This window comes from Aotus nancymaae, unplaced genomic scaffold, assembly GCF_030222135.1.
Source record: "Aotus nancymaae isolate 86718 unplaced genomic scaffold, 86718_ANA_hifiasm-v0.15.2.pri h1tg000053l, whole genome shotgun sequence".
NCBI lineage: Eukaryota > Metazoa > Chordata > Mammalia > Primates > Aotidae > Aotus > Aotus nancymaae.
The window spans coordinates 30,669,823-30,684,293 of NW_026988467.1; the positions used below are offsets into that span (position 1 = coordinate 30,669,823).

A 14,471-nucleotide genomic window follows, 5' to 3' on the forward strand; every position below is an offset into this window, starting at 1 on the left:
AATGCCATCCAGCTTCAAGATAGCTGATCAAGGGCCTGAGATAATAGAAGGCAGGTTTTGAAACCAGTAGACTTGGTTTTAAAGGTTCTGCTGCTTCCAAGTTAGGGCTTAGGATGGTTAGCTGCTCAGAGCCATGGTTTCCTGGTTTGTGAAATGGGTTCATTAAGCCTTAGTCTAATCATATCAGTAGCAGCAGCTACTGATATGGTTGTAAGGATTAATTGAGTCTATGGAAGGGTAAAGACTCTGTAAAATTTAAGCTGTGACACAAATGTTGATTTTTATTATGATTCAGCCTCAATCTTCCAAGGAAATGGGGTCAGAGAGCTCCGCAGACCTTGAGAGACAGAGAGGAGAAACGGGGAATGGTCTAGCCTGGTCTCTTTCCTGCTTAGCATTAGGAATAAAGATGAGGTCCTAAATCCAGTTTACTCAGAGCTCTGTGGTGGAAGGACTTAGGGACATGGAAGACAAAGTCCCCAACACCGAGGAACTTCAGAGGCCCCTGGGCTATTTGGCGTAAAGAAACTCTACTCCCAGTTAAGGCGGGGGGATGGTGCATGGGAAGAGGCCATGGCTTAAGCAAAGAACAGCGAATGTTAATTTACCCTTGCTTGTGATTTTACACACTTGCAATTCTAACAACTAGAAATGTTCTTGAAGTCATGCAGTGTTTTCTAACTGATGACTGTGGCACCATCTCCTGATAATCCACCCTGGGACTGGTTAAGGGTGGGCAGCTGTTTGCCATCCACAGAGCCTAGGGCAGACTGGCACAAGCAGGTGTGAGATGGTGGAGGCTGGGGAAGTTGGCTGTGGAAAGCAAGGGGCACCTTCCTCCCTGGTGCTCCCAGGAGGACCGGGGCCACCAGCTTAAGCCCTGGATGGGCTCCTATGAGGGATGGCTGGGTGGCCCATGCTGGGCATTCTGGAGACTGCTCAGTGCTGTTCCCTGGGAGTCCTGAGGGAGAAGATGATGAGAAAGAGGCAGAAAGAAGATGAAAGAGTCCCATAGGGGATCTCAGCTGCTGCACCGTAGGCTTTGAAGTCTGGAGGCATTAGCTCTGGCCACCCTCTCAGAGGTCACAATGAGTCTCAAAAACAGTGACCATGCTCCCAGCAGAGATTTTTGTGTATGACAGTGTGCACACACATATGTACACAAACGTATATACACACATGTTTGATGTATACACATAGAAACAGGCAGGTGCACAACCGCCCGTAGAAAGCAGAGGTAAGTGCTAAGGGGGTTGAGAGGAGGGGGAAAAACAGAGGAGGGACACTCAGCAACCTGCCTTGTGGTCTTGGAGCTCATGGAGGGCTGGGAACAGGTAAGCAACCCCATCAGTCAGACTGCTCTGTCCAGGTTCAGGCAGAGGCTGGGGTTACAAGGACAGGACAGCGGTCATGATGGGAGAGACAGGCTACCCCGGGCTGCAGGGCTTGGAGTAAAGGGGAGCAGGTGAGTGGTTTCAGGTAAATGAGTGGGCAAAAGTGGAAGGGGCCTGAGCACAGGAACGTCAGGAGTGTCCCCTGCATGGGAGCAGAGAGCAAGCAGAGGCTCTGAGAAGATGGAGCAGGAGGAGAGCAGGGAGATCTCCTCACAGACTTCACATCAGAAAGTCCATAGGCCATGAGGAAATCCTCAAGGGTGTGGTGTCAGCCATCATCAACACTTTGGTCATTGGCACAAGCTGAGCCCAAAATGAAGGTGGCCTCTCGGGCCGCAGATCTTCTGAGATGTCCTGGGCTGAGAGGTACTTTGGGTTTTGAGCCTCATCTAAAGGGAAAACTCTGGATTGGCAGGTGGAGGCAGATTCTGAGACTGGAGCTGACCACTCCCACAACAGCAGTTCTGCTGTGTGTGTGTGTGTGTGTGTGTGTGTGTGTGTGTGTGTCTTTCGTCTGTATGTGGACACATGAGCACCCCAAGACAGAATTGTGAGTAAAATGTCAATTTCCCATCTGGCTGAATGGCCAGAGAGCCTATTTAAGGGAGGAGGCAGTGAGAGATGACAAACACACCGAACATTGAGTCCTTACTATGTGCTGGGCACTATTCTAAGCTCTTTAGATGTATAAACTCATTCATCCTCACACTGCCCCACTCCGTAAGCTACGGACACAGGTGTATGCATGGGCACATAGACATACAGCAGCAGGAACCCACACTAACACACCTGGGTTCACAGTTGTATATTAGTACACAGAAGTACACAGTTGCATAGACAAAAATGCAAACACACATTCAGATATACTTAAATAAACATGGATGCAAACCAACACACACATGTAGAGATGTACATGGACACCTTCTGTCTTCAGGGGGTAAGTATGGGATTAGGGGAAGGCATTTCGAAAAGTTGTGTGGACAGCAACAAAGAGAATGTGGCTACTACCTTCATAGGCTTTGCAGGCCTGAGCGCATGTGATTTTTTAGATTAAGGAAAAAGAGGCTCAGAGATGTTCAGTGATTTGCCCAAGGTCACACAGCCACTAAGAGATCCGGGGCCCAGGAGGTAGTCAGGCTCCTGAAGCTCCTGTCTCCCATACTCACTGAAAACGCCTTGAAGGCTGCTGAAGATTCCTAAGTGGTGTGAATCCTGCTTGTCTCGACCTGATCCCAGCTGGCCTCAGACAGCCCAGGGGTCTGGCCAGTGATGTGATGGGACAAACTCAGCCCTGTCTGGAGGTCCAGGCATGTGGGCTGGAGACTGAGCTGAGTAGCTGCTGCCTTCTGGCACAGAAGCCCTTGCCTGGCTGTACTGAGCCTCTCTTTCTCCCCAGGGCCTGTACCCACAGCAGGCAGCGAGGATGCCCTATCAGCAGGCTGTGCACCCCCAGCTGGGATGTTACTCCAGACAGGTAAGTAGATGATCTCTCCTCCTCCGTCCTGGCTCCATGAAGGCCTTTGGGTCACCGGGTGCACCTGCTCCCTCCTCTTTGTCCAGCTGGTGACCAGCCAATATACTTCCGGCCTACCATTGGCTCCAGAGTACAGACTCTCATACCAGCATGCATGTGGAAAACACAAACCGATGTCTGTATGTGATAACAGTGGGCACTTAATGGAGCCCTTCCTGCGTGCTGGGCCCTCCCTTAAGGACTGGGTCTGCACTAACTAATTTAGCCTTCAAAATTGCCCTGTGAGGTAGGTTATAGATGAGGAAACCCAAGCACAGAGAAATTAAGTAACTTGCCCAAAGTCATAAAGTGAACATGCAAGTTAGGTGTTGCCGTGGCAATATACAGCCTCCACAACTTGGGGACTTTCAACAATAAATGTTCATTTCTTGCTCGGGTCTACGGGCTGGCTGAGCTGGGCTGTGGATCAGGTTTAGGTGGGTTCTACATGCCTCTTCTGGGCCTGTGCTGAAGATTCAGTACCTGTTGCTCTTTCCATGGCGGATGGCAGGAGCCCAAGAGGGCAAGCAGAAACATGTGATGCCTCTGAAATCCTCAGCTCAGACAAGTCCATGGGAATTTCCACCCACCTTCCACTGGCCAACGCAAGTGACATGGCTTTGCTCAGCATCAGTGGGCCTGAGGAGTCATAGTCTTCCCATGTAGGGTTGCCAGTTAAAATCCAAGACACCCAGTTACATTTGAATTTCAGATAAACAAGGAAAAAATGTTTAGTGTAAGTATGTCCCAAATATTGCATGGGATATACTTATGCTAAAAATATGTATTATTTATCTGAAATTTGAATTTAACTAAGTGTCCTGTATTTTTTATTTGCTAAGTCTGGCAACACTACTTTCACGGGTAGATCGGGATAAATATCTGTGGGACAATAATTGAGGTTTGACCTCTGGCAGGCTGGCACTCCAATGACCATGCTTTACCATGTCTTGTACATAGATGCACAAAAATACCACACAAAAATAAAGCAGCAGAAATAGAAATGCAAACACACATACACACATGCAGATAGAAACACAGGTATAGTTGTACACATGCCACCAACCTGCAGGAGTCTGTGTCCAGGCACAGGCAGACAAATAGATACAGAAGTACATTGAGGGATATTGAGTCTGGGGGCAGGGATGAGGATGTGAGGAAAGGCGCTTAGAATGGAGAAGTAGAGGGTACCAACACCCAGCCTGCCATAGCCCCAGGCTGGCCTTGCTCCTCCACACAAAGATGGACACCCCCACACTTCAACTCATAAAGCCTCTGCCTCTCCTCTCTCTCCAGGGAGCCTCACCCTCCCTGCAAACTGCACCTCTGGCCTGAAATGTGTCAGAATGTTTGGGAGGGTAGGGAAGGGCCTGTAGGTATAGGCAACTTTGTTACCTGGGGCAGCACTGGTTTCTCTGCAGCAGGAGCCCTTGCATCCTGAGATGAAGCTGAGATGAGAAATGATCTGGGTCAGGGAACCTCAGCCCCATCGTCTCCACTCCTTGAACAGGGATATCATCCACCTGACTCCAGAGAGAATATTTTGAGACAATTGCGTGTATGTGTGTGCACGCATTCATGTGTATGTTTTTGAAGAAAGTAATATAAAAACATGGTGAAACAAATTTTAAAACTTGGAGGCAATCACTGTTTAATGGTTTTTTACATATTTTCTGGTGATATCTATTTATATAAACATTTTTATATAGATGCAGCATTCTGGGCACACTGTTCCATTGCTTTTGTCAGGGAGGAGTGTATTTGGAGATGGCTCCAGAGCAGGCTATAAAGCTCTGCTTTATAGTTTTATCAAATACATGGAATCAGGGGCATATTTTCAATAATACTGTGTGAGCTCTAGGACCTGCCTCCTCCACTTCGATCCCCTCCCAGGGCCAGGCACTTCCTCCCCCATGAGGACAGGGATACTTTCTACCATGCTGACACACATCTGTCCTGGGAGGTGCTGTTGGCATGTTCTGACCTTTAGCTTATCACCTTGGGGTTTGGTGCCTGTGCCCAGCATCACCAGGTGCCACATCTCTACTGGAGAACACTGGGGAGGACCGAGAGGGAGGACTCAGGTTTCCAGAGAGGACATAGCAGAGAGAGACTGGTGTGAAACAAGGTATGGGCTCTGGGCTTACCCTGCTGGGGTTCTGACCACAACTCAGATGCTGGAAACACTGAGAAAGTTGCTTCACTTCTCTGAACCTCAGATTTCCTGTCTTCAAACTGGAAATCATAATGGTCCTACCTCACAGGGCTTTCTGGAGTTTTAATGACAGCATCCATGTGAAGGGCTGGGCACATTTCAAGCACTCAATGAGTGCTAGCCTTTGTAGATTTTTTTTTAGACAAGGGCTTGTGGGGTGAGAGAGGGCTGTCAGAGTGCCTGAACCCTGAGCACTTGGACCCCAGACTTTTATTAAAATGGAAATCCAGAAGTTTCTTCAAGTTGTGACTACTCCCCTCGGCACACAAGAGGTTGGATGTCAGCTTTGTATGAGAAAAGGTTTTCTGATATTTGGAGCTGTCAGTAGTGGAATGCAGTCAGTGCTCATAATGTAATGAGCTCCCCATCTTTTAGGTACTCAAGCAGACACCTTAGTGGTCTTTTCTTTCCTCCCTCCTTCCTTCCACCTCTCTTCACTTTCCTCTCTCTCCCTTTCTTGCATTTATTCATTTAACATATGTTTGTTAAGCAGCAACTGTGAGCCAGGCACTGTCTTAGGGCTGGGGAAATAGCAGTCAACGAGATGGATGAGGTCTCTGCCATGTTGGAGCAAGATGGTGGGAGCCCCAGTTCTTGGTGGGAGTTTGTTACGGATAGTCTGGGAAACCCTACCGAATTCTTGTATTTCCCTAGAGTTTGTGCTCAACCCCATTGCCCTTTTTTGCCCTTCCTCCTAGACTCACACTGTCCACTATGGCAGCCACCAGCTATGTGTGGCTACTTAAATTTAAATTAGCTAAAATTATTCATAATTCAAAACTCAGGTCTTCATGCACGTGAGCCACATTTCAAATGCTCAACTGTCGTGTGTGGCCAGCAGCTTCCACATTGCATGGCACAGAAGTAGGACATTGCTGCCGTCGCAGGACTTCTGGGCAGGGCTGTCTTGGACTTGGAATCTGTTGAAAGGATCTCAGGAGAGACAGAAGCCAGAGCTGTGTAAATCGCACCAGCTTTTTGGGGATAATGAAAGCCTTAAAAATAAACAAGGGGCTTTTGAGATGGTTATTGACAGAGGGAAAAGCTAGGAAAACAGGGAAGAGAATGGAAATAATATTGATTTGTTATTTACTATATGCCTGTCTCTTTACTTGTATCACCTGACCCCATCCCCACTAACAACCTAGATAGTGTTTTCCCATTTTGCAGATGGGGAAACTGAGGCTCAGATAAATTAGGTAACTTGCTAGGCTCACTATCCAAGTTGAGCCCTAGGCTTTCTCCATTTCAACAAGTTGCCTTTTGCATACCCAACAGGGACTGAGGGGCACAGAGGTTGAGGCTGGGGGCGGGTAGCCGGGGTTAGAGTTGGGCTGGGGTATGGTGATCTCACCCCTGTCTTCTCTCTGACCTGTAGGTGATGCCATACAACCCACAGCAGATGGGACAGCAGATCTTCCGCTCTTCCTACACCCCACTAACAAGCTACACCCCTTTTGTCCAGCCCAATTATCCCTACCATCAGAGGACACCTCCAAAGATGTCTGCCAACCCCCGAGACCCTTCCTCCATGGGAGGAGATGGACCCCAGTGCCTCTTTCCCCAAGCATATGGGTGAGTCAGCCCTCATTGGAAGCCTAAGGGTATCCAGAAAACTGGTGGGAGTGGGGGCAAGTGGGGTGGGCTTACTGGTGCTTTCTCAGTATGTGTGTCCCATGGCTGTGGGGTGGGATGGGCCCTGTACCTGTGGCCAGTAGTTATTTGACTCCTGGAGGAACTTGGTGCAGAGATGAACAGGGTCTGGGGCCTGGTGGGCCCCTTTCGTAGGTGCATTTCAGGGCTGGTTGCAGAAATGCAACTGCACAGTCTATAACATATGGATACCCCACTCCACAGGCAGGACAGGTGGAACAATGGTGCATTTGCCTTTACCCATGTGCTTGGTTACAACAGGACATGGCCAGCTAATCTCCTTAGAGCTCTCACCTCCTACTGTCGGCACCCTGAGCTCCTTGCCAGGCTAATCTCCCGAACATCCCATTGACTTCGTGATGGGCTCTGCTGAAGAGCCTTCGACTGCTTATCACGGCTGCCCACACTTTTCCACCAAGTTCCCAAACTGCAGAGGCAAGGAGCTTCTATTTCCTGGGACGGTCTGAGAGCTTAACAGCAAACAGCCAGCACAAACTCAACATTCTGGCTGAAAATTCTACTCAAATTGTGCATGCTGTTGAGTCATAAATTTGTGTTTGTTTTAATATAACAATACGTAGCCACTCATTCCCACCCACAAAACCTTCCACTAATATGGATGCTCCAATGGGCAGGTGATGCCATGTCATTCCTGGGAATCCCAGTCTCCCAGGCTCCCCCTGGAGAATGGGCAACCTGGTTTGAAAAACTCACCTTATAGGATTAAGGCCCAACTTCCTAGCCTGACAGTGATTCCCATCCTTCTGCCTCCCCGTCACAGAACCTTTGCTGACCCGTGTCCTCAAACTCTCATCCTTTCAATCAGTATTTTCTCCAAATAGCTTGTTAAAAGGGATAAATGCTAGAAAGTGGTTTCAGTAGTCAGATCTGTTTGGGAAAAGCTGTGGGAAACAGAGATAAACAGATTTCTTAACTGTTGGAATTCTCAGATCATTTAATTTCCTAGGGTGCATGAAGAATGTTCAAGAAGGTGGTTGATAGTATTATTTAAACATGAAATCCACACCCTTAAAAAAAAATCTTTTCCTTCCTTCCCTCCTTCCTTTCTTCCCTCCCTGCTTCCCTCCCTCCTTCATTCCTTCCCTCCCTCCCTCCTTCTTTCCTTTCCTTCCCTCCTTCCCTCTTTCCTTCTTTCTTTCCTCTCTCTCTTCTTCCCTCCCTCTCTCTCTCTTCCTTTTTCTTGCAGAGTATGTCATGGTGTGTTCTACCTAACACACCCTGGGAAACGCTGTGTTAACACATGTAGTTAATTTGAATTTAGCCTGCGGGGGACCCATAGATGAATAGGACATACTTCTTCCCTTCAGAGAACTGAGAGCAGATGAAATGCGGGCACAACAATGTTAGTGCCTTGGCAAAGTGAAAACCATCAAAGTGGCCAAAGAAGACAGAGGCAGGATCCCTGCAGTAGCGGAGGGAGGTTCCAGTGAGCTGAGCTGGGAGGAGGGCATTCCAGGCAGGAGAGGCAAGGTCCTCAGATGGGAAGGCGTGCAGCAAGCTGGAAGCCTGGGGAATAAAGGTATCTGGCTGAAGCATTAGATTTGTCTCTGGAAAAGGTGCAAAATAGGATTGTAAAAGGGAGGTTGGGACTGGATTATGAAAGGCTTTGGACTGCTAGGCCTGGGGATCCAGGGAAGATTTATGCACATCAGAGTGAATTGATGGGCTGGCAGGAAGAGAAAGAGGAAGCAAGATAGGGTGTGGCCTGGAGGTGACTCTAGGGACCTGTGGGAGAGATTATAATCCCTTGAAGGTGAGAATAGAGACCCAGATGCGCCCCCTGCAGACTGGCCAACTTCTACATTCTGTGCTGTGACTCTGGGCTCTGGAAAGGTAGACTTGCTGCAGGAGATACCTCTGGCTGTCTCTGGGAGGGAGGGTGTTCTCAATGTCTCCTCAGCCAGCTTTTGGGAAGCACTGATTGGGAGCTGTGAGACCAGAGGGTTGAGACCTGGTCTCTACAGGTCTGCAGAGGGGCAGAGATTGGAGGAGTGGGAAGGCAGCCTGAGGAAGGAGCAGCCTGAGAGGTGGGAGGCAGCCTGGGGAGAGCCAGAGACAGTGGAGGCAATGAGGAGGGCGAGGAGGAGGAGCAGGGTGAATTGGTGCTCTGAGAGACTGGGGAGACCAGGGACCACAAGGTCAGAAAAATAATGTAAGGGGTGCAAGCCTGAGTACCCAGAGTGGATGATCTGTTCATTCAAAAAATATTGATCCAGCATCCTGTGTGTGCCTGGCACTGTTGTAGGCACCAGGAATACTGGAGTGAATGAGACAGAGTTTTTCCTTCTTTTAAGGTGCTTTCATTCTAGGAGGAGAAATGGATGATAAGGAGATAAGCAAGCATGCATGCAAGGCCAGGTCCTCGGGATATGGGTTGGGGTTGGGGGAAAAATCAAGGGCAGCCTCTTGAGCCAAGATCTAAATGAAATGAGTTCCAGACTCCTACATGCACCTATCTATCAAGAGCTCCACCCATCTGTCTAATGAGACTCAATTTTCCATGTCCAAGACCGATTCTTGGTAAACAGATCTTTGCTCTAGGCATCATGACCTTAGTTGTTTTTTGTTTTGTTTTCTGAGGTAGAGACTGGTTCTGGTGCCCACGCTCAACTGGTTCAACTCTCAATGAGAGAATGAACCAACATATATGTGGGAGATGAGCCTCTGGGCAGAAAGAATAGAAAGTGCAAGGGCTCCGAGGTGGGAACTTGTGGCTGGAGCACAAAGTGTGAGGGAGAGAGTGCGTGGAATTGAAATCAGAGGTAGCCAGGCCAGACCAGACAGGGACTGGTAGGTGTGGCTAGAGGTTTTGTTTCAGGAGCAGTGAAAAACCATGTAGGCTTTTAAATTTATGAGGACATGTTCTAATTTTCTATATAAAACATATCATATTGGCCAATGTCTGAAAAATGGACTGTGAGGGTAAGAGCTGAGGCAGGGGAGTAGGCTAGGAGCTTTATAGTTGACTGAGTAAGAGGCATTGGTGGCATTGGATGAAGGCAGTGGCCCTGGGAAAGGGGACAAGTGAAAAGATCTGTAATGTGTCATTTTCTTGGTAGAATTGGTGGGGCGTGATGATGGTTGAACGTGTAATGAGGGAAAGGGAAAAGTCAAACATAGTTCCTTGGTTTTTCACTTGTGCAATGGGAGCAGCAGCAGTGCCAAAGTACTAAGGTCATTGGGCCAGGCACAAGGGCTCATGCCTGTAATCTCAGCACTTTGGGAGGCCAAGGTGTGTGGATCACTTGAGGTCAGCAGTTCGAGACCAGCCTGGCTAACATGGTGAAACCCTGTCTCTACTAAAAATACAAAAATTAGCCAGGCATGGTGGTGGGTGCCTGTACTCCCAGCTACTCAGTAGGCTGAGGCAAAAGAATCGCTTTGAGCCTGGGAGGTATAGGTTGCAATGAGCTGAGCTCAGGTCACTGCACTCGAGCGTGGGCACCAGAACCAGTCTCTACCTCAGAAAACAAAACAAAAAACAACTAAGGTCATGATGCCTAGAGCAAAGATCTGTTTACCAAGAATCGGTCTTGGACATGGAAAATTGAGTCTCATTAGACAGATGGGTGGAGCTCTTGATAGATAGGTGCATGTAGGAGTCTGGAACTCAGGGGAGAGATTGGGGCTGGTAATACATTTGGGAGCCATTCGCATGTAGATTTCAAGGCATGGGATGAGATGGAATGAGATGGCCCAGAATACGCAAGTATAGAGAAGAGAAGAGGTCCAAGGGCTGAGACTTGGGACTTCCAGCATGTAGAGGCTGCGGAGATGTGGAGGAATCAGCAAAGATTTTATTAATAAGAAGGACTATCTAGTGAGGTGGGGAAAAAAATGAGAAAGTGGTGTACAGGAAGCCAAGTGAAGAAAGTGTTTCCTAAGGAAAGTGCTGGCTTTGCGGGGCTGATGCCAGATGCTGGATGGAACAAGATCAAGGTGAGGCTGCACCTGGTGGGGAGGGTGCGTGGGCCTAAGTGGAGAGTTTAGTGTGAAAGACAAGGAGGGTGAGCAGAAAAGGAGGAATCAAGAGACAAAAACATGTGAAGGGGAGAAGAAGGAGCAAGAGGCTTCCATGTCCTCAGGGAAGGAGAAGTAGAGCCCTCCCCTCTGCCAAGTCAATTTGCATACATTCATCAGGGTGGGATAAGCATACAATTTATCTTCCAAGCAAGAATAAATTTGAGAGTTAAAAAGAGTACAGATAATAATATACCAGGCCGGACACGGTGGGTTATGCCTATAATCCCAGCACTTTGGGAGGCTGAGGCAGGTGGATTACCTGAGGTCAGGAGTTTGAGACCAGCCTGGCCAACACAGTGAAACCCCGCCTCTACTAAAAATACAAAATATTAGCTGGGTGTGGTGGTGGACACTTGTTCCTATTCTGTTCCCACTGCAGAGATTGCAGTGAGTTGAGATTGTGCCACTGCACTACAGCCTGGGTGACAGAGTGAGACTCTGTTTCAAATAAATAAATAAATGAAACTATAAAATAATTATACCAGAAATACCAGCATAGAGGCTGGCCCACGCAACTAGGACATATGCTGTCATACTCAACAGGCAGCTCAAGTTCCTCCTCCTCCAGGAAGCATTCCTTGATAGTTCTCATCCATACAGATTGCTCCTCTTTCTGGCCCTCTAGTGTACATCTTGTCTAGATCATGCCGGTGGCCACTGATCTGATCAGAAGTTTTCAACCTGGAGGAGCTAGCTGCATGTGTGGCAATCAGATATGAGCTGTGTCACGATAACTGTTGATTACTGATAATTGTTAAATACCGAAGTATGGGTTACAGTCTTCATTTTGTAAGTCAGAGTGGAATGCAGGGTATCCTGTAATAACATCATTATGGTTTCTGAATAATCTTCCAATATGATTTCTGAAAGAGAGAAACAGAGATTGGGTTACCAATCTCATGGATTGCTTACGAGGCACCCACATTGTGTCAGGTCCTGGGCGCTGGATATAAAATAGGTGAAGTCTCCGCTCTCTTGGAAGTTATTTTAGTGAGAATGGAGTGAAACAACCCAGCCTAACTTGCCCATGGACACTCAGTGAGCAACAGACACAGTGAGCTGCTGAGGCACTACAAATGAATGCCGTGGTCTGTTTCCATTGTTTCTCCCCTCCTCCGCCCCGCTTTTTGGTTTCATCAGTTCATAGGAGGGTACCGTGAACATGAGTCTCTTCTATAATATGTATCTGCCCAGCTGAAAAGTGATTGAGAATCCCAGGATTAGATTAAATCTAGCAATTTGCTCTCCTGTAATTTGTATTGAGTTCTGTTCCCATTCATTCAAAATATCTGAGCAGATGGATGAAGAAATTACAGTAGGATTCCAGAAGTGTGAGTAAATGATTCCATCTGGAGAGGTCAGGGAAGCCTTCACAGAGGAGATGGCTTTTGAACTCTATTTTGAAGTATGGATAGGAGTGTGCCAGGGAGAAAAGGAGAGGCATACGCCTTACAGGGTGAGGCTCACGTCTTAACTCTTCCTTCCCTGAGGGTCCAGCAAAGCCCTAGGCACTCAGTGGTGTCTCAAGGCTTACTTTTCAGTCAGGGTTGGAGGACCTGATTTTGCTTGTTGCTGGTAAGGGGAGGAGGGACTCTGGGATTGTCCAGACTCGAAAATCTAATGCTGAACCTGCCCCTAAGTTCTCTAATGTTGTAGATTTTCCTGAGGGACATGTCTGGTCCTCTAAGGCAGGTAGAGTGGTCACAGGAATACAGGTAAGATGCTTAGATCCAGAGAGGGTCCCTGTTCTGTGGGTCTTGGGCAGAAAGAGAGGGTAGGCTCCCTTGAAACAATCTTTACAGGCTCCAGGGGCTTCCTGATCTAAGTGAGCATAAGGAGAAGCTCTTGATTGTCCTCTAATTGTATTATTTTAGTGTTTCACTTTCCCAGAGCCAAAGCTTTTTTCTTATGCCAAAGCCTTTACTCTCCAAGCCTGTTGTGGTCTTCACTGTTTCTGACAACCATAAAGTTAATATATTATTTTTTTCTAATCTCTCCGATAACATTAGGAATCTCATCATGGTGTTCACCCTCCCTCTCTTCCAGGTTCGGCTCAACATCTGGAGGTCCCGTGATGCACACCTCCTATTTTTCCTCCAGTGGGAATGGCATAAACCTTTAGATTGCCTTCTCTTCTCCCTTCTCCTCCCTTAGCCCTTGGATCAGGACTAAGGGCTCTGAATTTCTGGGTTCTGCAAAAGCCTAGTATGAAGTTTGGAAAGGCAAGGTTTCGGCCAGGTCACAGACAGAAAACAGCAAGACCAGATTCATCTGTTGGCCAACACCAACACACAACTAGCCCCCCTCGCACACGGCACAAGCTACACGCACACACACACACACACTCCTCATATTCATACTTGCTTGCTCAACCACTTATGCATCTGTATTTAGCTAATATGAGTGATTTTTGTTTTTGTTGTTGTTGGTAAAATAGAAGTAAGACACTTAATTTTAGAAAGTTTGTATTTTGTGATAAAACTATGAGCTGCTTGAAATGGAGTGCGCCTGTTTATTTTTGTGGTGTTCTGCGTAATCTTTACTGCTTATGTTCCCCACGAGACTCAGCGTTTACTCAGGACATGAAAGGAGACCACAGGCTGGAGTCCTCGGAGTGCTGCTATCTAAATATGGAACTCCAGGGATCATAAGCGAGAGGGCTTATCTCTTTTCTCCAGTGATCCACTCATTTCTCAATGTCCTAGTGTATGCATCTCAGGAATGGACATTATAAAGAGAATGCATTCTGTCCCATCCCAAGTGGAAGTTTTCCATAAAAAGTCTCTTTTGGACAAATGATTGGAAAATGTAGCCTGGAAAACAATTTCAAAACTAACACCAAATGTCACAGACTATATCCAATGAACGTACATCTGTACCAAGATAGAGGTCAATCTCAAAACTGCACCAAATGGCGGCATCCCTGGACCTATGTTGTTCAACTCTTACCAATGATTCGAATAAGGACATTGAGATCAACTGGATCACATTTATGGAGGACATGAGTCTGGGAAGAAGAGACAGCCTGGATCTGTGACAGCACACATTCTTTAACTCTCCTATTGTGCACCCTTGGCAGACATCGCTAATCAGCTATGTCATTCTATTCCCCCGAGCTTGGACAAAGCCACAGAGTCATTCTCCCTGTGGTGCTACAGACAGCTGTCACTGATCAGAGTTAGTCTGTGAAATGAAACCCATGGGCCATGTGGAAACAAACAGGAATTAATGTAAGGATATGCTTTGGTCTAAAAAAAAATGAACTGTGCACATCCAGGATGGACCAGCATTCTCAGTTTTTTCCTACTCTATTACCAACACTGTTATTCACCTGGAAGTGGAACCTCACCTTGGCTGAGGCCAGTGAGAGCTGATCTGGGGAACATTAGGAGTCCTAATCCAGATAGCAATGAGAGGCTGGGGGTCTGGAAATCACTGGTGTCTCAGGATGGGCTTAAGTCCAGTGCCCACAGGATCATTTCTTTTGCTCTCACAATGTAACCCCATTGGCCTCACCAGTCTTTCTTTCTGGGTCCTTGGAAACCAATTTCTCTCCCAAGTTCCCTCGGGATGTATGCCTTCTTAACTTTCTTCATGGTCTGATTCTAGGATTCCCTGGGAGTCCTTCAACTCCCTACCCCAACGTTGGACC

General features: G+C 47.5%; 1 protein-coding gene across 1 annotated transcript in view; it reads left to right on the forward strand.

The window, feature by feature from the left end:
• The window catches only part of CUNH1orf94 (chromosome unknown C1orf94 homolog), a 42,576-nt gene extending 29,259 nt beyond the window's left edge, over window positions 1-13,317 (forward strand). Inside the window, exons 5-7 of the mRNA XM_012440285.2 lie at window positions 2,791-2,868; window positions 6,501-6,697; window positions 12,866-13,317. Coding sequence (XP_012295708.2) covers window positions 2,791-2,868; window positions 6,501-6,697; window positions 12,866-12,941 — 351 coding nt within the window. The 3' untranslated portion in view covers window positions 12,942-13,317. The remainder of the gene's footprint in view (window positions 1-2,790; window positions 2,869-6,500; window positions 6,698-12,865) is intronic.
• The last annotated feature ends 1,154 nt before the right edge of the window (window positions 13,318-14,471 follow it).